General features: G+C 31.7%; 2 protein-coding genes and 1 non-coding gene across 4 annotated transcripts; 1 reads left to right on the forward strand and 2 right to left on the reverse strand.

Moving 5' to 3' along the window:
• Window positions 1-3,946: 3,946 nt before the first annotated feature.
• On the reverse strand, window positions 3,947-7,948 carry LOC107900550 (protein trichome birefringence-like 33). Of its 2 annotated transcripts, XM_016826177.2 has the most exons (8): window positions 7,698-7,948; window positions 7,529-7,594; window positions 7,365-7,430; window positions 7,029-7,260; window positions 5,404-5,581; window positions 5,112-5,311; window positions 4,861-5,025; window positions 3,947-4,382 (listed from the first exon to the last, which is right to left on the reverse strand). In XM_016826177.2, the coding sequence occupies exons 1-8, from the start codon at window positions 7,870-7,872 to the stop codon at window positions 4,043-4,045; spliced, it is 1,422 nt and encodes a 473-aa protein (XP_016681666.1). In that variant the 5' UTR covers window positions 7,873-7,948; the 3' UTR covers window positions 3,947-4,042. The 2 variants fall into 2 exon arrangements, with proteins under 2 accessions (XP_016681666.1, XP_016681667.1); XM_016826178.2 differs by lacking the exon at window positions 7,365-7,430.
• A 3,280-nt stretch (window positions 7,949-11,228) lies between these two features.
• Window positions 11,229-11,299, reverse strand: TRNAG-GCC (transfer RNA glycine (anticodon GCC)). Its single transcript has one exon. It is a non-coding gene; the product is annotated as a tRNA-Gly (tRNA).
• A 2,123-nt stretch (window positions 11,300-13,422) lies between these two features.
• LOC107899844 (L-type lectin-domain containing receptor kinase IX.1-like) lies at window positions 13,423-13,958 on the forward strand. Its single transcript, XM_016825590.1, has 2 exons — window positions 13,423-13,817; window positions 13,910-13,958. Exons 1-2 carry the CDS (start codon window positions 13,423-13,425, stop codon window positions 13,956-13,958), a joined length of 444 nt encoding a protein of 147 aa, XP_016681079.1.
• The last annotated feature ends 9,907 nt before the right edge of the window (window positions 13,959-23,865 follow it).

A 23,865-nucleotide genomic window follows, 5' to 3' on the forward strand; every position in this document is an offset into this window, starting at 1 on the left:
AACAGTATCCTTAACCCTTAAACCCCAAATCTTAGATTTCTAACCTAAAATCCTAAACAGTATATCATAGACCCTAAAACTCTAATCCATTAACATTAAATCTTAAATTCTAAATCCTAGATTGGAAAAATACAATAATTTTATTGCGGCATTAATAAATTAAACGCCACGAAAGAACAAAAACAACGTCGTTTTACTTACTGTTGTTGCGGCGTTTATAAAAGTGCGTCGCTAATGATGATCTTTAGTGGCTTTTTTAATAAAAGCGCCACTAATGACCATATACCTCTCCGCCAAAACGATGCGCTTTGGTTAAATACTTGCGGCGTTTTTTGTCAAGCGTCGTTAATACCGATATTTAGTGGCGATTTTATATTAGCGCCACGAATGCCACAATAATCAACAACGAACGCTGCGTTTAGTTTTAACATCTCTAGTGGCTTTTTTAGGCAAAGCGCCGCTAAATGCCACTATACCTCACGGCCAAACGATGCATTTTGGTTAACTTTTTGCGGCGTTTACTAGTTAAGCGTCGTTAATACCGATCTTTAGCGGCGTTTTTCAATTAGCGCCGCGAAATCCAGAATTGATCAAAACCGAACGCTGCGTTTAGTTTTAACATATTTTACGGCGTTTTTCTTTAGTGGCGTTTGGTTTAAAGCGCCGCTAAATGCCACCATAAATCAAGGCCAAACGATGCGTTTTGGTTAACTTTCTGCGGCGTTTATTCGTTAAGCGCCGTTAATTCTGATATTTCGCGGCGATTTTTTATTAGCGCCGCTGGAATCGCAATTGATTAAAACCAAACGCTGCATTTAGTTTTAACAGACTCGGCGGCGTTTTAACAAAAACGCCGTTAATGAAGATCTTTAGTGGCGTTCAGGTTAAAAGCGCCGCTAAATGCCACCATACATCAAGGCCAAATGATGCGTTTTGGTTAGCTTTCTGCGGCGTTTATCCGGTAAGCGCTGTTAATATCGATTTTTAGCGGCGTTTTTATGTTTGCGCCGCTAAAGCCACAATTGATGAACACCGAACGCTGCGTTTAGTTTTAACATCTTTTGCGGCGCTATGGTGAAATCGCCGCTAATGAAGATCTTTAGTGGCGTTGTAACTAAAGCGCCGCTAAATGCCACTATACCTCGAGGCCAAACGATGCATTTTGGTTAACTTTCTGTGGCGTTTAGTATATAAGCGCCGTTAATACCGATCTTTGGCGGCGTTTCTAGATTAGCGCCGCTAAACCAACAATTGATCAACACTGAACCCTGATTTTCCTTTAATATCTCTGCGGCCTTTATCATTCACGCGCCACTATGGGCACCGAGCATTTAGCGACGCGAGCACAAAAACACCACTAAAGCCCGAAAAGGTCACAAAACGATGCCGTTGGGCTTATTTTTTGGCGGCGTTGTACAAAAACGCTACTAATTCTTAATTTTAGCGGCGCTTTGATGGAATCGCCGCTAATTCTCAATCTTCAGCGGCGTTTTTTGTCCAACCGCCGCTAAAAGTCTGTTTTGGCGTAGTGTAAGACATCAATTAATCAACTAGGTACCAATTTTGGGCGTTACGAGGGTTTAATCCTTCCTCGTGCGTAACCGACTCCCGAACCTATTTCTCGGATTTTTGTAGACCAAAAATAATTTTAATAAATCTAACATTTTATTAAAACTGTGAGGTGATCCGATCACACCTAATTAAAAAGGATTGGTGGTGACTACATTTTCATTTTAAAATAAAAGGTCAATTCAAAAAAGGGTTCGACAGTGTATTTTGTAAGTATTCAAGTGAGTCACTTGATTTTCAAACTAAATTTTTAGAGAGGAAAGCTTAGAAAGGAGTGATCTAGATTTTAGGTGAAAAAGTGAGGTTGCTAATTTAGTTTAGTATTAGTGCTTATAATTACTTGCTATACGATATGTTAAGAAAGTGGATTATCTCCATAGTTGTAGGAAAATTGAACTACATAAGCACGTTAAATGTTGATTGTTTTTGTCTTGTTCTTCACCAGAAGCAATTGGCATTGCTCTTATACACTACTTCTGACACTAATCACTTTACTTGCAACTAATTAGTTCTTTCATCATGCTCTTTTGCAAAAGCCATATCGTTTAATGGTGACCTAGGTCTCAAGGTGGAAAACCTTAGAAATTGTGATGTAAGGGAGCTAATTCTTCAATATATCTTAGCTCCTGATAGAAGGGATGACCCTTTTCAAACTATGGTTCTCCATATCATTGCTACATTTTGAAGCATTAATTAGAAACAAAGAAATGGTGTTTGCTTTGGAAATAGATCAGCTGAACCTATTGCTACAATCTTAATGGCTAAAAACACAACAACGTTTTGGAAAGGTTGCTTCTCTCTTGAGCCAGTGAAGATTTCAAAGCATTCTATCATTGATTCTATACAATCTCCTGGAATATGGTGTTTCATTAATGATAGTCAAACTCAACAAAGTGATCTTACAATACTGCAGTACACTGGAATACCATAATGCAACTTGCTCCAAGCTTCACGTGGTAAGAGAAGCTCTTCTTGCAACATCAAAATTGAATGGCGAATTCAGGTAATTTATAATGTAAGAAAAAAAAACATTATGCATTCTCTTCTTTGCAAATCTAACATGAGGCAATTTGTAACCTTGGTTGGCCGATTCGAGATATTAAAGCACCTGGTAAAGGTTGTAGCAGTTGGGAGAATAGAGTACCTTAGTTTCAGCGAGGCCAAAAATTGGTCATGCATCTGCTGCAACTTCAAATTCAATTTGTTGATTTCTTAAATATTTTCTAGGTTGTTAAACACCTTGTTCTTATTTTAAAAAAAATATGATAAGTTTGTGAATTTAGTCTCTATACTTTTTAAATTTTAAAACTTTAATCCTTACCCAGACGTTATCTGTTGAATCCGTTTAGTTAAGTTTTGATATTAGTCATATACTATGTGTAAAGTTGCAGATTTAGTTCATGTTTCCAATTTGACCATTGCTAGTTCTTATACTTTTTCAATTTTAAAATTTTAATCATGAAGCAAATGACTACCATTAAATCCATTAACAAATTTTTTTGTGAGTAATATATGGAATAAAAGGCTGACACATAGTATTACATATGTAATAACAGGACTTAATGAATTTAACCGTTATTGTTTAGTCACGATTGAAATTTCAAAATTCGAAAAGTATAGAGATTAAAAATGATCAAATTAAAAATATAGGGACTAAATTCACAACTTACGTACTACAAAAACTAATGGAAGAATTTAACCTAAATAATAATAAAAGGAACTTTGATATTTCAATAACCAAAATGAAGAGAGAAAAAAAAAGGGATAACGTGTCTAAACTGCTAGTTCGATTAATATGTCAACCGAACTATCATTATTCGAATTTAAAATTTTTAATTGTTAACCGAATTGAAATTTATACATATTTTCTTTTTTTATAGTTCTATTAAGTTTAAAATATGACAAAAAAAATACAATAATAATGCTCTTTTTATTTGTTTTTAGTTCAAAAAAAGAGAAACAAAAACAACAAATAGGACAATAATTACACTAAATGAAAAATTAGAAACAACACAATAGCAACAAATAACACAATGACAATGTCATGCATCTTGTTAAATATTTTATTTTTAATTTTTATAATATTTTTTCTTTGACACATTATATCAATAATTGTAATTCTATGTAACTTATATACTGGGCTTATATATAATATATTGAATATATATATAATATTATGCCAATCGATTATCAATTTGATTAACTAAAGTATCCGAGTAGGAAAAACAAGATATTTGTTGGTCCGCTTTACCATTTTCATTCTACATATCTGATAAGCATAAGAACCCAAAACCCAAAGATTAACAACATGAAAAATAAAACAGCATTGCATTCATTCTTTTCCAATTCCTCCCTAAAATATCGTAGGATTTTCGGATGAATAACTCAATCTTTGGATATCTTTAATCTCAATTATCAAACTTGTGCAAACTTCAGCAATTAATTAATTCAATCACTTCCTACATTTCTACAGTTAACTAGGATAAAATAGCTTTGTAAATAGAAGTTCATTCCAAGTATCTTGGAGACCAGGCAAACACCAATGAACACAATCCGCATAGCTAATCGGGTTAGCCAACTGTTCGGGTGTCAATGGGCTCCATTGCTTCTTATAAATTGAAGTGTGGGCATCTTTACGATAACTCGAGAGTTGAGTGATGTTAAGGAACGTAATTGGATACTTTGATTTACCAAATTCTTCAGCAATCACCTGCATAATGTTCTTGTTTTCTGATCCCCAATAATTAGGAGCCTCAATCAAAGTCGTTTCATTATAGCAGTTTCCACCAGGTTTCCCTCCCCATTCCTGACTCCTACATATACAAAATCATTCAACATCTAATTAATTGTTTCATTCATCTTCAAAATTTAATAGTTTTTTTTTGTATGTACGCAGAAGGTAAAAGTACTATGAAAGTCCATGAATCAAATTACATTTTACCCATTCTACTCAAAAAATGGGCAAATTAGTCATTATATGTTAGATTAAAGAGTAAACTAGTCTTTTTGTTAAAAATTCTATCCATTTATAATGTTAAAAACTGATCCTTATACGTTAGGATGAGGTATTTATAGTATACCATATGTAACTAATTGATTATTCTACCAGTCACTTCAGTTTTTAACCATAAAAATGGTTAAAACTTTTTAAAAAATTACTAATTTGTTCTTTGATCTAACATATGAAGATTAATTTGTCTATTTTTTAACAAAAGTAGCAAAATACAATCTAACTCTTAATATATCAACCTCCATAATAATTTTAACGTATGTAGAAAGAATTCGACTCACTTGATATGCAAAGGAGACATGCTAGTGAAGAACACCCTCGTCTTGTTACGATCCATGTTTTTCCTCACCCATTTCAACATGCTTTTCATTGCCACTCGATAAGCATCCTCAGTTGTCAGCTCTTCGATATCTTTCTTTTCATCCTTAAATGACCCTCTCCCTTTCCTGTCAATGCACCATTTTTTGCTGAACTTAGTTAAAAACTATTAACATGTTCAACCCACACGGAAAAATGAAAGAAAAAACCGTACAAGAACTTCATCTTTCGGCCTGTCATCCACCATAGATATGTGTTGAATACCAACACATCGACGCCTTTCCAATTCTTGCCATGCTTGTTGATGGATCCTTTCTTCACCATTCTATCGTCCACTCTGTGAACGATGGCGTTATCCGAATTCGATTCCAGAAGAAATGGTGCCCAGTTGAATTCAATCGTCGCATTGTAATCCTGAAAAAAAATGTATCACAACAAATAATACGACCATCAAAACAAAACTAGCCATGTAATGAGTTGAAGAGAGATTTGGGAACCCTAATTACCTTGGCTCTGAAGACCGTTAATGATTGATCGATGGAAGATTCTAAAGACTTTGCATTTGGAGGAAGAATTCTATGGAGAAGGCACACCATTGAAACATACTGACCCCGGTTCAATGAGTCTCCTACAAACATCATCCTCTTCCCTCTTAACGACTCTAGCATCAATGTGGCATTAAACCTTGCAACAAAAATATTATCAAACATCAGCATATATTACTAATATTATATCACCATTTAACTCATATTTATACGTATCAACAAAAATTTATCATTTAAGTTATCTAAATTATAGGTAGAATGATATTAAATTTATGCTCAAGTTTTCCGTTAATATCAATAACACATTTTATCTTTAAACAACTCATTATTTAAAAAAATTCAATTACACGTTAAATAAAATCATAAAATCACAAATATTTATTTTAATGATTCTTATAGTAAATAATTTGAAAAATATGATGACATGATATGAATAATTGTTCATACAATTTTTATCTAACATTTTCAAATAAAATAAAACAAGACATAGAGTAAACTTGTAGCTAAGAATAAAAGATTGAAGTGTTGATAATGGTATGGCAAAATATTTCAACTATTTTGACTCTTAACATGTAGCAAGTAGGAACCAAACCAACATGCAATCTTTTTTCCATAGGCTTAGTTGAACAAAGAAGACCCAGCTCAAAGTGGGCCCCAACTACACCAGATTACGTGGACTAAATGCAACTCAGTGTTCCCACGTCCTAATATTTTATATTTAAACAGGAGGCCCCTTACTTGCCATCCACTCCTAGACTCCTAGTTAACATGTTATAATTTACACGAGAAGAATCATTTATTAAATATTAAAAAGAATATTCTTTATAATAATATTATTCGCCCTCTAATTTTTTAAAAGAAATTATTTTAGTCATCCGTTTAATTTTTCGCGTCTTTTAACCATTCCAATTTACATTATTTGTCAAATTATCCTAAAATAAATGGAAAAATTAATATTTATTAACTTTGATGGCGTGACATACACGTGAATTGTCATGTGTATTCCACATAAGCAATTGATTAATTATTTTCAATTTAAAAAATATCTTTTTATAATTTGTAGTACTTTTTTATTTTTGAAATAATTTTTTCGAACTGACAACATATATATTATATTAACAAAGTTAACAAACGTTGATTTTTTCATCTATTTTGAGGCGATTTGACAAATAACGTAAGTTTAAAGGTTAAAAAAGACAGAAAAATTAAATAAAAGTATGACTTGTTTTTTTGAAGTTGGGGCCAAATAAATCATTTCGTGAATTGTAATTCGAATTCTCAAATCATAAAAAACCTTCATATTAACTTCATCACATAACTTTTAACTTTTGAAGTGTTCTACTTTTACTTGCATATTATTTGAAACACTTCCATTACCATTTCATGTGGTGAGAAGCCTCTGAAGCTTGAAACGACAAAAACATAGGAGTTGGCCAACATTTGAAGTTTTAAAAGAGAAACAAAACACTACTTTAAGATTCCCAGCATTGAAAAACAAGACAACATAAGAATAAGTATTGCTCTGTGTTTTGTTTTTGTTTTGATCATGAGTATAAAGAGGTTAGGGTTTTAGTGTCATTAAATACCTGGGAAGGTCACATCCATAGGGTTGCCATCGCCATTTCTGATACTCTTTATCAGGTCTACCATGTTCTTGACATGTCAACTGGGGCTGAATGTACGGACACTCCGATTCTTCATAGAGAGGCCGAGTTAACTCGTCCCTCACCCACCTCCCACTGAATATATCACATCCTTCTTCAGTTTCCCCTATCACGAATGGCAGCTTTGACGTCGATTTCGCCTCCTTTTTCTTCCCTACAATCCCACAACCAAAACCCCCCCAAGAAAACAGCCTTATATATGCTTGTCAAACCCTAAAACAAAGTAAAAAACGGTAACCGAGTTAAGAACTGAGTCACCTGTTTCTTCAGGTTCCCCTCTCGCAAATGGCAGTTTCGACGTCGATTCCGTCTCTTCTTTCTTCCCTATAATCCCATAACCAAAACCCCACCAAGAAAACAATGTCAGTCAAACTCTAAAAAAATTTATAAAAAAACGATGACCGAGTTAAGAACGGACTCACCTGTTTCTTCAGGTTCCCCTATTACAAATGGCAATTGCGACGTCGATTTTGTCTCTTTTTCCTTCCCTACAATCCCATAACCAAAACCCCACCAAGAAAACAGCATTATATATGCTTGTCAAATCAAACCCAACAAAAAAAAACACGACTGAGTTAATAACTGAGTTACCTGTTTCAGGGATTGGTTTGATTGGAACGAGTTCATTTCGATCAAAAACGGAGAGCAAGTCTTCACAATAGAGAATGAGAACGAAGACCGTGAACGTTAAGAAGGTGTAAAAGTAGGGAGAAGGACGCGTCTTTCTCAGAGCTGAAGAGGTTGAAGGTGGCAATGGAGGTTTCATTATTCTCTTTTCCTTTTTGATGTTTGGCAACTATGATTAGATAAAAATGGTGTTTTGAAATGAGGGAGATCACTGAATTCAATCATTTGCAATGATCAAAATATAGAAGCTTTTTCGTAGTTGTTGAAGTTTCCGAATATTCAATGTTTTTTTATTTGATTTATTCCTATAAAAAGATCCCTTTGTTGCCAAAATTTTAAAAACTTAAAAATACAAAATTTTGTGAGAATAAAATGTGGGAATAAATTATTATATATATATGACAGCATTATAAGGTTGTCCAATTGTTCACTGTTTTTTATTGCTAAGTTAATTAGATATATATTAAATTTAATCATTTTATTCTAGTTCAAGGGAGAAATATCAAATTAATACATTAGAGATGATATTGTTGGAACAGATAATGTGGAGAGGAGGTCGACTTCTTTCAGAGAAGTCTTCGAAGTATCGTCCATTGAAAGTCGATTGAACACTCAACTTGTCGGTAGTGTCCCTAGTCAAGGTTTTATTTTCTGACTCTACAGAGAACTTGAGTATCAATATTGCTTGAAAAAGTTACAAGTTTCATAGAGTGAAAACATCTCCTCGGACCGAATGGTGTTAGATCAAGTGGTAGCATAGGTGCTCAATAATTTTATATAAGGGCATGGTTCAAACCTTATCAAAGTGTAAATATCCATATTTTCTTGGTAGGTAACCGTGTGTAACGCACAATCTAATCTTATTTGACAAGTTATTCTCATTCAATTAAACTTGTCGCCTCTTCAGGCAACCTTAAGCACTCGGGCCCTCTATAAAGTTGGTAGACAAAACCCTGACTAAAGACAATATTAACCTGTTGAGAGATTTGCCAACTTTTGGAAGACTACACTTTGAAAACTCTTTTGAAAAAAATAATCAATATTTTCTCAACGGGCAACTACAAACCCAAAAAGGATTAGTCTTCGTAATATATTTTTCTGAAAATATATATAAAATATAAAATGTTTAATAAATATGCAAATATTATAATAAATACCAGTCATATAAATATGACTAAGATGATTTATATTATATTCATATTCAAAATGCTAAACTAAAAGCAAGTATTTATTTATAATAAAAAAAACTTTGATGTAATTAAAATATTAAAAATTATTAATTATAAGTTAAAATGTGTAAACATGAATAAATTTCTTAATTCTATGATAATTTGTAGGAAATATAGCGAGTCTATATATTACATCAAATAAGTTAGAGGACGCTGGACATGATAAATTAATTCAAAATATTAGGGCATTATGACAAAATTGGTCCATTATTTTAATTTTGTTTTAAAAAAATCCATATAATTTTCATCCAAGCTGTATCCAATGTACATAGTCAACAATATTCCCAATAGTGATGGATCAACTAAAAGGTTTTTCATTTACTATTTTATTATTATGTACCTACTTAATTATTATAGATTTTAATTATTTTCTTAAACCATTACTTCTTTTTAGAAATTATCATATCTGCTTTTGTTTTAGACAATATTTAGAACTATTCATAGCCCCAATCCCACCCATAAATAGGAGGATAATGTGCTTCAGCACACTCAAACTCACATCTTTCTGAATCTATACCGATCAAATTAAGACTCAATCGGCAAATATCACGTTCTTTTTTTTATTCAGAGTAATAATGGTTAGTTACATTTTGTATTATATATAGATAGTTATGATTATAAAATGATTTAAACATAAGACTAATTGTGCTAATTTAAAATAAATTTGGTTCTGTATAACAATTACTACTACCAAACTACAGAATCATCATTATGATATTGGGCTGTTAAGGCATCCATTTTTTTATTTTCTTTAAAATGGATTTTTCTAGAGCTAACCTAATTCCATATTACTTTATCATGAACCAAAAACTTTTAAAATTTCAAAATTTTAGTTCTCGCCAAATGATAATTGCTAAATTTATTAAGTTTTATTATTTTCAAAATCTGATGCAGCAAACATATTACCTTATGTGTAATGTCACGTCCGCTTGTTATTTCTATGTATTATTCACTAAAAATTCAGTTAATAAATTAATGGCTATCATTTGTGCTAGTAATAAAATTTCAAAGTTCAGAAAGTATAGGAGACTTAGAATGATTCAATTAGAGAATATGAGCTAAATCTATAGCTAAATACATAGTTCAATATTAATAACTGAATTTAATCAAATGAATTAGTGATTATCATTTGTGTTAGTATTGAAATTTTAAAATTCAAAAAATATAAAAATTAAAATTAGACAAATTAAACTACAAAGACTAATAAAAAAATTTAAAAATTATATCAAGCTACCACCTTACAATTTTTCTTTTTTGAAATTAAAGAGAATTTATTCAGGAGAGAAAAAAAAAACATTCCTTACATAGGACCGTACACCCCAATAGGAAAAACAGAGCATACAGCTTACAGTAAGAATTGTGCACCCAAGAAAAGACATCAAATTACCGAAACAACCAAGAACACACCTCAGAAAAGCAGGATTAATAAAATAAATAAATAGAGATAAAAGCATTAGTACCTAAAATCGGTAACTTTTCAAACTTGGTCCCTAAATTTTTTTTGGGTTCACATTAGTCCCAAAGCTTGCACTTAATTTAATCCTTAAACTTGGATTCTATTAATGTATGATGACATGTTACTTTGATATGTCATCACCTAAAATTTTAAAAAATATTTAAAAAATTCTAAGCGATGATGTAACATAATCTTAGAGTGTCACGTTATTATACATTTATAGAATCTTAATCAAATTGGAAAAAGCTATCAAGTTCAGGGATTAAGGTGAAAAAAATAAATTTTAAAAACCAAGATGAGAAAAGTTATTAAATTTAAGGACTAAATCTTACTTTATCTTTCAAAAATATTAAGGTCCCTTTTCCTATAGTAAGCTTTGATGCTTCACACACGAGGGACATGCTTAAAAATTTGTAATTTAGTTTCAAGAATTTAATTTTTTTTATTTTTTTAGATTTCAAAATTTAGATTTAATTGTTAATTTTATTAGGAATTTTTTATTTAATTAATTGGTATGAGATTTTTGAAAACAGATGAGAGCGTTTTGTAAAACAACATGAAAAACCGACGTTTCTGTCAAAGCCCTTGAAGAGGAAAGAGAACCGTGTAATTAGCAGGCTTAACATTCAATTGTAACAGGTCTCATTGCAACTCTTTCGGTACAGGAAATTGACCGAACAGTTTGAGTGCATGGTCCATGTCACCAGAGAAAATAACCAGTTTGAGTTGCAATGATTTACTGTGCATGAGACTACTAAACATCAATTTGACCAAAAAATAAGGCTCTGTCATCATACCTTCAAGGTAGGCTGCACCAGCCGGGAATCGAACCCGGGTCTGTACCGTGGCAGGGTACTATTCTACCACTAGACCACTGGTGCTTCTTGATAATCTGAAGTATAAGTTTCTATATTAATATAATCAAACTAAAAAAGAAGCGAAATATTTTGAGAATTATGGATTCATGAAAGGAATTTGATAGTGTGAACGGAGTAGAAAAAAAGAAAAAAGAGTTTGAAAGAGATTCCATTTTGCCATACGTCCATATGACTTAGGGCTAGTTTGACAATGTTTTTGAAAAGTACTTTTGAGAAGTACTTTTAAAAATTTTGAGTGTTTGGTATTACTGTCAAAAAGTGATTTGAGAAATAAAATTTCATTGTAGACATGATATTATAAAGTAACAAATATGTATTTAAATAATTTTCAAATTAGTTAATATTATGATATTTTAGCAAAAATTTAAAAAATAATTTATTCTAAGTTATTGTTAATATTGTAATATATAATTTTAATTTTAAATATTTCTAAGTAATTAATATTAATTATTTTTTATTTTTAATTAATGCTTTTAACACATTTGTATTATTTTATTTTAAAATGTATTTGAATATATAACTCATATTAAATATTAACATAACATAGAAAACATAAACCTAACAAATTAAAATATTACATATATTTGAATTAAAGTTTCAAAAAAGGGATAATATTTATATACCAAATATAAATACTAAAAATTTTACAATAGCATTTACAATTTGGAAGAAGAAATAGTAAGGTTAAAAAAGTAAAATACCAGCCAAAAGTACTTTTGGGCTAAAAAAAGCTAAAAATTTTTGCTTTTTTATCTGTGAAAAAGCACTTAATATAAATTAAAAAATTTTCTACACTGACGTTTGTTCTTTATTGCTTTTTAGGGAAAAAACACTTTTTAATGGAAAAGTTCATCTGAGAAGCATTGGAGAACACAGCTTTAATGCAGTTTAGCACTGTTATCAAGTGTTTTTAGAAAGTTTATGAAAGAATATAGTTTATTAATTTCGTATGTTTAACATTACAGTAAAAAATTAAAATATTCATTATGTTGGAAATTGAAAATAAATTGTTTTAAATATTATTTAAATAATTTAATATAATTATACATAAAATATACATTTTAAATATTTTTGCTTTTAATAATTAATGAATTATTTTTAAATTTAATGATATATGAAATATTTTAAATTTTTAGATATAATAATAAATAATATTTAACATCTAACATATTAGCATAAAATTTTGTCAACATTGACTGTGATTAGATCTGTCCAAGGGTCAGGTAGCTTATTCGATATAATTTAGATCAAACTTGAATAAAGATTTTTACACTTTGGGCTAGACTAGTCCATCTTAAATTTAACTTAAATGATAAAAAAAATATTTTGAATTTATATTTAATTATAAAAGTATATAAATATCAATTAAAAATATAATTTTAATATATTATTATTTTTTGAATAATGAAAAGGGATTTTTGAGCAGGTGTTGCAAGCCCAAAAACTAGCCTAGAGTTGAAACTTTTTTTTAGCACGTTTGACACCACTAGCTGTGATCAAATTGACCTTTCTCCATTACAGGTTTGCCAGCATCTTCCTTGTGGGGTTCAACTTACAACTCTCTTCAATCATATTAGTACAAAAATGTTTTTTTTTTCCTTTTTTTTTTACCTTTAACTAATCAATAATTTCTCCATTTATGTTCCTTAATTAATCATCAATTATATCCACTGAAATCCAACATGTACATGTTTCAAATCTCACTAACCTTTTAGATTCAAGCCTTAACTGTGCTAGTCTTTCCAGTAAGTTCGTGAAATTTTAGTAAAAGAGTCCCTCGATGCTCACAATGCTGCTTGAAAAGAACTTGGTGTTCCCCCATGAGATGGGACAATGTGTTGGCAGGCTTTGCACTGAGTTACGCTCATGGCCGGGTCAACAATTGCACTCTTGTGCATGCACAAGACCCTTCGGGTCAGAATCTTGCTTGGAGCAACAGCCCTGATTTTTCAGCAACCGATGCTGTCGGACTTTGGCTGACTCAAAAGCAGGATTTTTAAGGAAAAAGCTTATTGACATGGGAAACAAGATACAAAATCGTGCAAGACTTAACATCGGCATTGCTGTATCCGTATGAAGAAGGAGATTACTGTGTATTACTTAGAGATATCAAGACCAACAACATTATGTTGGATTCCAGCTTTGATGATAAACTCGGAGACTACGGATTAGCTAGGTTAGTTGATCATTCAAAAGGGTTAAAAAACACTCTTTTAGCAGGGGTGGGATACATTGCTCTTGAATGTCTATCTTCGGGCAAGGCTAGCGAAGAATCCGATGTATATAGTTTTGGAGTAGTGGCATTAGAAATTGCTTGTGGTAAAAGGTCAATTGAACCCAAATTTCATGAGCTTGACGCTCTATTACTTCCATGGGTGTGGGAATCATATGGAAATGGAAAGGTTCTTGACGTGGCTGACAAGAAAATAGGAATGGAATTCGACCCAAAACAAATGGAATGTTTGGTGATTGTTGGACTATGGTGTGCGCACCCAAATCTCAAACTAAGACCATCAATCAGGCAAGTCATTTAAGCTCTTCATATCGAGGCACAGTTGCCAAATCTTCCAAGCACAATACCTGTTCCCTGTTATAATGCACCTATTGCTCCAGGAATTGGAACAAGCGAGCCAGTATTTGTTGGAACAACGGAAATGTGTAAATATACACAATCACAATAAGTAATAAAGTGACAAATAAATATCGAGTTATCGTAGCTACAGAGACTATGTAAGAAAATATTTATGAAATACAATTAAAAACATTTTGGTGAAGGAAAATATTTTGTTTTGAAAGAAAAGGATTTAATAAAACTAGATTTTTACTAAGTAAATTAACTAAGAAAATTAAAAGGTAAAATTGTAAAGTATGAATTCTGAAAAATAAGTTTAATCAATATTATATAATTGTGTTAGATCAATTACTTTTCTTAACTTATTATTACTAAAACAATGTTTATGTTGTTATGAATATATTCACGGCAACTTAGTAATTTGTTAACTATAGCATATACAGACTTACCAAATTAACTGATCTCTTGAACATATTACTATGTCAATTCAAACAATTAATCAATTTTAATAAACAAGTAAAATATTACGTTAAGTAACAATATATTTCTACATTGAAACAGTTTAATCACAATAATCTTGCAAGTTATGCAAGGCTAATGTACCGTTTAATACCGTCGCTAATTTAACCTTCAACTACCTTAGAAGATTAAATATGCACTGAATAAGTATTGTGTCAATTAATTACAATTTTAATACAATTAATAATTAATTCATTAGTTACCATTCAATACGATTAATTCACAAAATCAAATTTCGTTCGTGGCAGAAAATATAGCCAGAAAGGCTATTTCAATAGCGGCGTCAAAAATGCCTATAAAAGCTCAATTTATTATTTCAGGATAGGAATATAGAACCAAAGAAAAGAAGTCTTATCTTGGGAATAAAAAAACAATTGCGAGTTTCTTTTTTTTTTGACAAACAATATTTCTTTTTTTCTTCGTTCTTTGTTACATTGAAAAAAGAGATTTAAAAAATGATTCAACCTCAGACCCATTTGAATGTAGTAGATAACAAGGGGACCCGAGAATTGATGTGTATTCGAGTCATGGGAGCTAGTAATCGCCGATATGCTCATATTGGTGACGTTATTATTGCTGTGATCAAGGAAGCAGTACCAAATACATCTCTAGAAAGATCAAAAGTGATCAGAGCTGTAATTGTACGTACTCGTAAAGAACTCAAACGCGACAACGAGATGATAATATGATATGATGACAATGCTGCCGTTGTCATTGATCAAGAAGGAAATCCAAAAGGAACTCAAATTTTTGGTGTGATCCCTTGGGAATTGAGACAATTAAATTTCACTAAAATAGTTTCATTAGGCATTTCACGCCTAGTGCTACCATTTTTCTTCACATAACTACACCTAACCAAAATCCACAAACCTGATACCACATACCAATACCAACCCAAGTGAAAAAAAAAATCCACACATAAAACCTAAAACCAACCTAATTCTCTAAAAGAAAAAAAATGAGAAAGGGCCAAATGGCCAAATGTGGCCCAAGAAAGAAAAAAAATGAGAGAAAACCCAAACAAAAAAAGAAAGAAAGAAAAAGAAAAACACTCCTCAAGCCCATAAACCCCCACCCTTCTTCACACTTCTTTCTTCCTTCTTCTATTTAAAAACCCTAACCCTATTACTACCTTCCCAACCGCCACTGTAATACTCCTAACCCGTGTCCGTCGCCGGATCTAGGGTTATTAAGTATTACCGGACATAACATAACTCATTAAATAAAAAAAATTTTAATTAAATTTATGTACCATAGCTGAACACATATTAAAACCAAACAAGTAAATTTAATCTATTTATTATCTAAAATTCTTAGCAGAATTATTCCTTAACATAGTAAGATTTTTTTTAATTAATATTTAAATCTTTGTGCACATAATATGCCATAACCAAAATATTATAATTCAAACATAATGAGCACATGATTAAATTTAATATTACATACAACTTCTATACACATGTACAATTACTCATAAATATTAACCTCAAATGGACCTATGCATATACCATCATAACATAGCCAATTGATTTTCATATATAAGTCATATCTATCAGTTCCAACTTATTCATAATCAACTTAACCTCATTTAATACTTTCACATTTAGCATGTGATTTATTTTATAATTAAGTCAAATATCCCTATATCACATATTATATCCTAAATCCAAATGATTAAGTCAAACATACAATTTACTTAATCATCTCAATCCAATATGCCAAAAACAATAAATCAAAATATAACCTTTTAAATTTCATACCATAGCCAATTATATGTCATACCAAAATCGAACAAACCATGCACAAAATAATATGAACATATACTACATCTTAGTCCATAAAAGCTAATGCATTAATAAAATTTCAAAACAAAAGAGATAAGCCATTTTCGCATGGCTAATAATCTCATCTATATACATTGATTCCAAATCAACATTTCAACTATGCTATACATGCCATAAGATCGGATTCAAACTTAACAAAATACCAAAAGGCGAGTCGATAGTTTGATAGACTATGCTGACGATCCCTGAGCTCGTAACGCGTCTCCAAAATCTATAAAACATAAAAATAAATTGAACACACCCAAAATAAGCGATTAAAGATTAGTAAGTCATAAGCAAAAATTTACAAATATATTTATATCAATAATTATTTAATCATTAAGTTAAATAAACAAATCATATGACCAAATATACATAAATATTTAGCAAAGTCAAATATTCAATAAATCATTATGCCGAAATATGGATATACTCAAATAGATAACTTATACTTTATATTACATTTGAAACTATTAACAATTTAATACAATCAACTTACCTTATCACTAATTAAACAAATGGTTGATGCATACCTGAATCATTTAACTCTCTTAGCACATTTATTTTCTTTTACCATTTCTCACGTAAAACTTGTTAAACATAGAGCATTATATAAAACACTGGCATAAAGCCTGCTAGGCACAAAGCCCGATACATTTCACCGGCACAGAGCCTGCTAGGCATAAAGTCCGAACTTACAAAATTATTCTTCACCTAATTCACATCTAAAGTAAATCGTTCTCGGAATATAAACAATTCACTATATTACATTCGGCCATAGCTTATGTAACTTCAAATAATTTATTTCAATGCATAACAAATATATATACATTCGGCCATAGTTTAATTCATTTCTCTGCATAACAATTACATATACATTCAGCTATAGATTAATTCATTTCAATGTATAACAAATATATATATACATTCGGCCATAACCTATGTAATTTCAAATAATTTATTTCAATGCATAACAAATATATATACGTTCGGCCATAGCTTAATTCATATCTCTGCATAACAATTACATATACATTCAACTATAGATTAATTCATTTCAATGTATAACAAATATATATACATTCGGCCATAACCTATGTAATTTCAAATAAATTATTTTAATGCATAACAAATATATATACATTCGTAGTTAATTTAACATTTAAACGCTTATTGACTTACCTCAGATTTCGTTGACTATTAATTCGGCTATTCAACCACTTTTGTCTTTCCCCGATCCAAATTTGACTTCTTTAATTCTTGATCTAAATAAATTCAAATTAAACTTATTTAAACATTATTCCATCAAATTTAGCCTAAATTCACATAAATGGGAAAATTACAATTTTGCCCCTAATATTTTACATTTTTCACAATTTAGTCCTTTTTTGCACAAAACACAAAATATTCCAAATAAATTTTACTATAGTATGGCCGAATACTCCTAATCTCATATAGGTCCTTGCATGTCATTTATTTCACATTCTAGTCCCTCAATTTCATATTTTCTTAATTTAGTCCTTAATACACAATTTTATCAAAAATTACTAATTATAACATGAAAATCTAACAACATATATTTATTTTCCATCTATTAACATCATAAAACTCAAGCATTCATCAATGGCACATTTCAAAATTATCCACAATTCACAAAATTAAGACATGGGTTTTAAAGTATACGAAGCAACGATCTCAGAAACGTAAAAATTATCAAAGTCAAGCAAAATACATACCAAATTTTAGCTTCTAAACTGCCAAATGTTTAAAACACCAAAGGTGTTCTTTGTTCTTCAATTTTCGGCAAAACAAAGTCAAATGCATGGCCACTTTCATGTTTTATTTTATTTAATACATATAAATACCTAATTTACTATTTTAACCTTTATTTATTCATTTAAAATCCACTAAAATTTGTCTATAATAGTCCACTCATAATTTATTTGGTATAATATCAACATCAGGACCCCACATTAGAAAAACCATAGCAATAAAGTACTTTAGCAATTAACTAGCCACTTTTACATTTTATGCGATTAAGTCCTTTTATCAAATTAAACACACAAATGGTCAAATTAATTTATAAAAATTTCACACAATCAAATTCAAATATCACAGACACAGAAAATAATACTAAAATATTTTTTTAGACTCGGATTTGTGGTCTCGAAACTACTGTTCCGATTAGGGTCAAAATCGGGCTGTTACAGCCACCATCATCTCCTAACACCACCGTGGCACCAATTAATCACCGATTCTTTTTCTTTTTCTTCTTTCCTCATACAACCACACCAAGCTAGCACCAAATGGCACCGTTTTGCAAGCACCGTTGCTCGTGTCCTTTCTCCTTCACTTCCATCGACCTTGGACATCACAAAACTGTCGCGGTCTCGATATTTCTCTCCTCGCCGATCTACTCTCTTTTCGTTGCCATAACGCCACCTCACCTCTTATTTATTCCACTATCGAACCTCTCCTCCTCTTTAGAAATCGCTATCACCTCAAGCCCGAATGACCGCTACTCTGTTCACATTTGTTTTCCCCTAACCCAAATGTCGCCATCCGCCACCGGGAGATCGCCGTTGTGAGCAACCGTAATAGACATCATTTCTTTCGCAAACCCAAACATAAACTATGGTGTGCACTAGAAACCAAGTGGCCTACGGATTCCCGATCTCTCTTAATCGCGGTCGAAACTGATTTTTGGTTCCTTCAGTTATTGATTTAGACAATGAAGACTCAGATCAAGAAAGAATGCTCTCACAGCAGTCTCGCTACTCCCAAAAGGTTGGTTCCTAACTTACAACCTATTTTACCTGTACTAACGTACTATGCAAGTTACTTAGACGAGGCCGGGACTTATAACAACCATAGCAAAGGTCCTTCGCATAGAAATGAGCATGTTCCTCAAAGTTGAACATGGTTGTCCAACACTCGAACACATCAACCATCACTTGATAAACCAATAACATCTCCACATAATAGTATTAAAGCTGCTAAAAATTCGAGCCCACCACCCGACTTGCCTAAAGAAAATGTTCAACCACCCCGAGACGGTTAGCGTAATAGGCGAGGTTGTACCCACACTATACCGGCAGAAACATGACTTTGAAGGTCTCTAAACTTTGCAACCGCAGAGCATCACACAAGATACGACGACATTCGAAAACGACCACTCCTGATCTGTAAGAAAATTGATCTTTACACTCTTGACATGCTTAATATACATGATGTTGAATTAAATTATTTTGATGTTATTGGTTGGAATTCGTTTGAGAATATTTCATGTGTTGCGTATTATGAACTAGCCTATGAGTTCTATGTAATGTTTAGTTTCAATATTAATGCATTGCAAACTATTGAAACTCGAGATGTTATCTGTTTTGGATTACATGGTAAGGATTTTAAGATGTTAATTTCAGATTTTAACATTGCTATAGGTTTCGCTGACCCTAACGAGGTTCAAGCTGATTCATATCATACTGCTTTATTGGATATACCAAGTAATTTTAATGCTAATGATGCTTATTCTATTTTAACTCAACCTAGGAATCATCTTTACAATCCTAAGACCTCTAAGGACTTGTCAGTGCATGAACCAACTTTAAGATATATTCATCAGTTTTTAGCTTTTAGCTATACAAGCTTAAATGATTCATCATCTGTTTTAACCAAGACAGAGTTATTCTTCTTATGGTGTATGCATTTTGGATATAAGGTTAATTTAAGATATTAGTTTGCACGAAATTTTCATGTTGATTTACGCTCTAATCGACCACTCATTCTTGGGTCATATATTATAAATTTAATCTCTCAACTTTTTCCTTCTGAATTCAATTTTTCCTCCTTTAAATGTGCATATACTATGAATCATATAGATGAGTATTGTTTGGATTCTATGGGTTTGCTTGCTGACACCCCTACTGCATATTATTTTGTTCCTCCAAGTATGCGAACTGCTCACAATAATAGAGTCTTTCGCCAACGTCACAACTTCGCTACTAGGGAGCCAGAGGAGCAGCCTCCTTCATTTGTAGAGCAATGCTTAAGCTGCATCAAAGCTCATCTCGAAACAATGGAAACCTAAGTCTCCACAATTCTCGTCATCTTACAAAGTAGTCACTCCCAACGCTGGCAACCACGCTAGATATACACAGGGAGTATACTTGACATTTCTCTCTACTTACTTTAATTCTTATACAATATGCTTGAGGTCAAGCATAGGCTAAGTAAGTGGATTTGATAGTATGTTTATTTTGCATATTTTACGTGTTCAAATCAATTAGTTCTTGAAATAATTCTTGCTAAATTGATGATTTTATGTTTAATTCTGTCAAGAACGAAATTCGGATGCTTTAATTCAAAAACAATAACAACCAAATAATAACAAAATGGTAACAAAAATAACTTATTCAGGCCGGGCCAAAAAAATCTACCTGATGCCAGTTCCCTTTAGAAAACGAGCTTTATTTTTTTGTCCAAACCCATTTTTCAAGCCTATATTTTTGCCCAAACCCTTTCATTCTTCAGACAAGCCTTCGGACTTGAACAGATAACTCGGTCCATGATCAAATCTACTCACAAGCTGATTGAATTTTGGTTTTATATTTTTAAAACATATTTATTTTATTTTGTATTATAAAATCTCAATTTGAACTTAAAGTTGAATTTAAGCTTAGCATAAATAATCAAGTTTAAAATGAAAGATGTGAATTTAAACATATTTTATACCTTCAATTTGAATTGAGTTTAAGCTTGAACTACTATAAATTAAGCTCGAGTCAACTAGATTAAACCCGTCTTCAGTGAAATCTAATTGCAATCAAAAGAAAATAGACAAAGATTACCTCTCGGAAGTCTGGGTTTTTATGAGTTCATTCTTGAATTAAATTTATAATGTAAAACTAGGCAAACATTTTACATTCATCACACTATTTATTTAAGATTTTCCATTTAGTCCTTTTATAGTTTATAAAATTTTAAATTGTAATAGTAAAATTGTACTTTAACCCCTAAAAATGATAAAATTTTGATTTAATCTTTTAAAATTATAAAAATATAAACTATTAAAATGATAAAATTATATATTTTATTATCATAAAAATATACAATTTAATTTCGAACAAAAAAAATTCGTAAGAAAAGATGTTTTAACCCCACTGGTGCGTGCCGAGGCCATTTTAATGTTTTATTAACAAATGATAAATGCTTCAGGAACTATATTTACTTTTTGCACGGCCAACTCAACTATGCTTTTCTTCTTCTTTTTTGCATTTTACCATAATGTTAAATTTCAGCTTTGGTCCTTCTAATATGTCTAAATTCGATATTTAATCTATATACTTGAATTTCTAAACTAATTTGATCCTTTTAATTTTATAATATTATAAATTGGTCAAAATAGTTAATATCGTTATCTTTCGATTACATATTATGTGATTATATATAATTTGAATACCTCAAATCTTAGATACTAACATATGACTTCTTATTTCTTTACATTTGAATTGCCTTTTTTTTTTTTTACATTGTAAAACAATGGTCAAATTTCAATTTTGACCTTTTTTTAGAAATAAAGTATGGCCATAAACTATACTGAAATTTGAGATTTAATCTATATTTTTTTACTTAATTTGGTCCCTCCACTTTTATAATATTATTAGATAGTCTAAATAATAACATTATTCTAATAGAAAAGCATATATTTAATCATGTCAATTTCGAATATGCATTTTTAAGGAAAAAAATCCTAATTAGTATTTTCAATTTCTTTTTGTTACATGACTACCAAATACACCTCTAGAAAGATCATAAGTGATCACAGCTGTAATTGTACGTACTCGTAAAGAACTCAAAAGCGTTAACGAGATGATAATATGATATGATGACAATGCTGTCGTTGTCATTGATCAAGAAGGAAATCCAAAAGGAACTCAAATTTTTGGCGTGATCCCCCGGGAATTGAGACAATTAAATTTCACTAAAATAGTTTCATTAGGCATTTCACGCCTAGTGCTACCATTTTTCTTCACATAACCACACCTAACCAAAATCCACAAACCTGATACCACATACCAATACCAACCCAAGTGAAAAAAAATCCACACATAAAACCCAAAACCAACCCAATTCCCCAAACCCAAAAAAGTCCAAAGTAACCCAAAAGAAAAAAAATGAGAAAGGGCCAAATGGCCAAATGTGGCCCAAGAAAGAAAAAAAATGAGAGAAAACCCAAACAAAAAAAAGAAAGAAAAAGAAAAACACTCTTCAAGCCCGTAAACCCCCACCCTTCTTCACACTTCTTTCTTCCTTCTTCTATTTAAAAACTCTAACCCCATTATTACCTTCCCAATTGCCACCATCATCGCCTAACACCACCGTGGCACCGATTAATCACCAATTCTTTTCTTTTTCTTCTTTCCTCGTACAACCGCACCAAGCTAGCACCAAATGGCACCGTTTTGCGAGCACCATCACTTGTGTCCTTTTCTCCCTCACTTCCATCGACCTTGGACCTCACAAAACCGTCGCGATCTCGATATTTCTCTCCTCGCCGATCTACTCTATTTTCCTTGCCATAACGCCACCTCACCTCTTATTTATTCCACTATCGAACCTCTCCTCCTATTTAGAAATCGCTATCACCTCAATCCCGAATGATCGTTGCTCTGTTCACCTTTGTTTTCCCCTAACCCAAACGTCGCCATCCACCATCGGGAGATCGCTGTTGTGAGCAACCGTAATAGACATCATTTCTTTCGCAAACCCAAACACAAACTATGGTGTGCACTAGAAACCAAGTGGCCTACAGATTCCCTGTCTCTCTTAATCGCGGTCGAAACTGATTTTTGGCTCCTTCAGTTATCGATTTAGACAATGAAGACTCAGATTGAGAAAGAATGCTCTCACAGCAGTCTCGCTACTCCCAAAAAGTCGATTCCTAACTTACAACCTATTTTACCTTTACTAACGTACTATGCAAGTTACTTAGACGAGGCCGGGACTTCTAACAACCATGGCAAAGGTCCTTCGAATAGAAATGAGCATGTTCCTCAAAGTTGAACATGGTTGTCCAACACTCGAAAACATCGACCATCACTTGATAAACCAATAACATCTCCATATAGTAGTATTAAAGATGCTAAAAATTCGAGCCCACCACCTGACTTGCCTAAAGAAAATGTTCAACGACCCCGAGACGGTCAACGTAAAAGGCGAGGTTGTACCCACACTATACCGACAGAAACACAACTTCGAGGGTCTCTAAACTTTGCAACTGCAGAGCATCGTACAAGATACGACGACATTCGAAAACGACCACTCCTGATCTGTAAGAAAATTGATCTTTACACTCTTGACATGCTTAATATACATGATGTTGAATTAAACTATTTTGATGTTATTGGTTGGAATTCGTTTGCGAATATTTCATGTGTTGTGTATTATGAACTAGCCTATGAGTTTTATGCAATGTTTTGTTTCAATATTAATGCATTGCAAACTATTGAAACTCGAGATGTTATCTGTTTTCGATTACTTGGTAAGGATTTTAAGATGTTAATTTCAGATTTTAACATTGCTATAGGTTTCGCTGACCCTAACGAGGTTCAAGCTGATTCATATCATACTGCTTTATTGGATATACCAAGTAATTT

The sequence above is a fragment of the Gossypium hirsutum genome, chromosome D06 (genome assembly GCF_007990345.1).
Source record: "Gossypium hirsutum isolate 1008001.06 chromosome D06, Gossypium_hirsutum_v2.1, whole genome shotgun sequence".
NCBI lineage: Eukaryota > Viridiplantae > Streptophyta > Magnoliopsida > Malvales > Malvaceae > Gossypium > Gossypium hirsutum.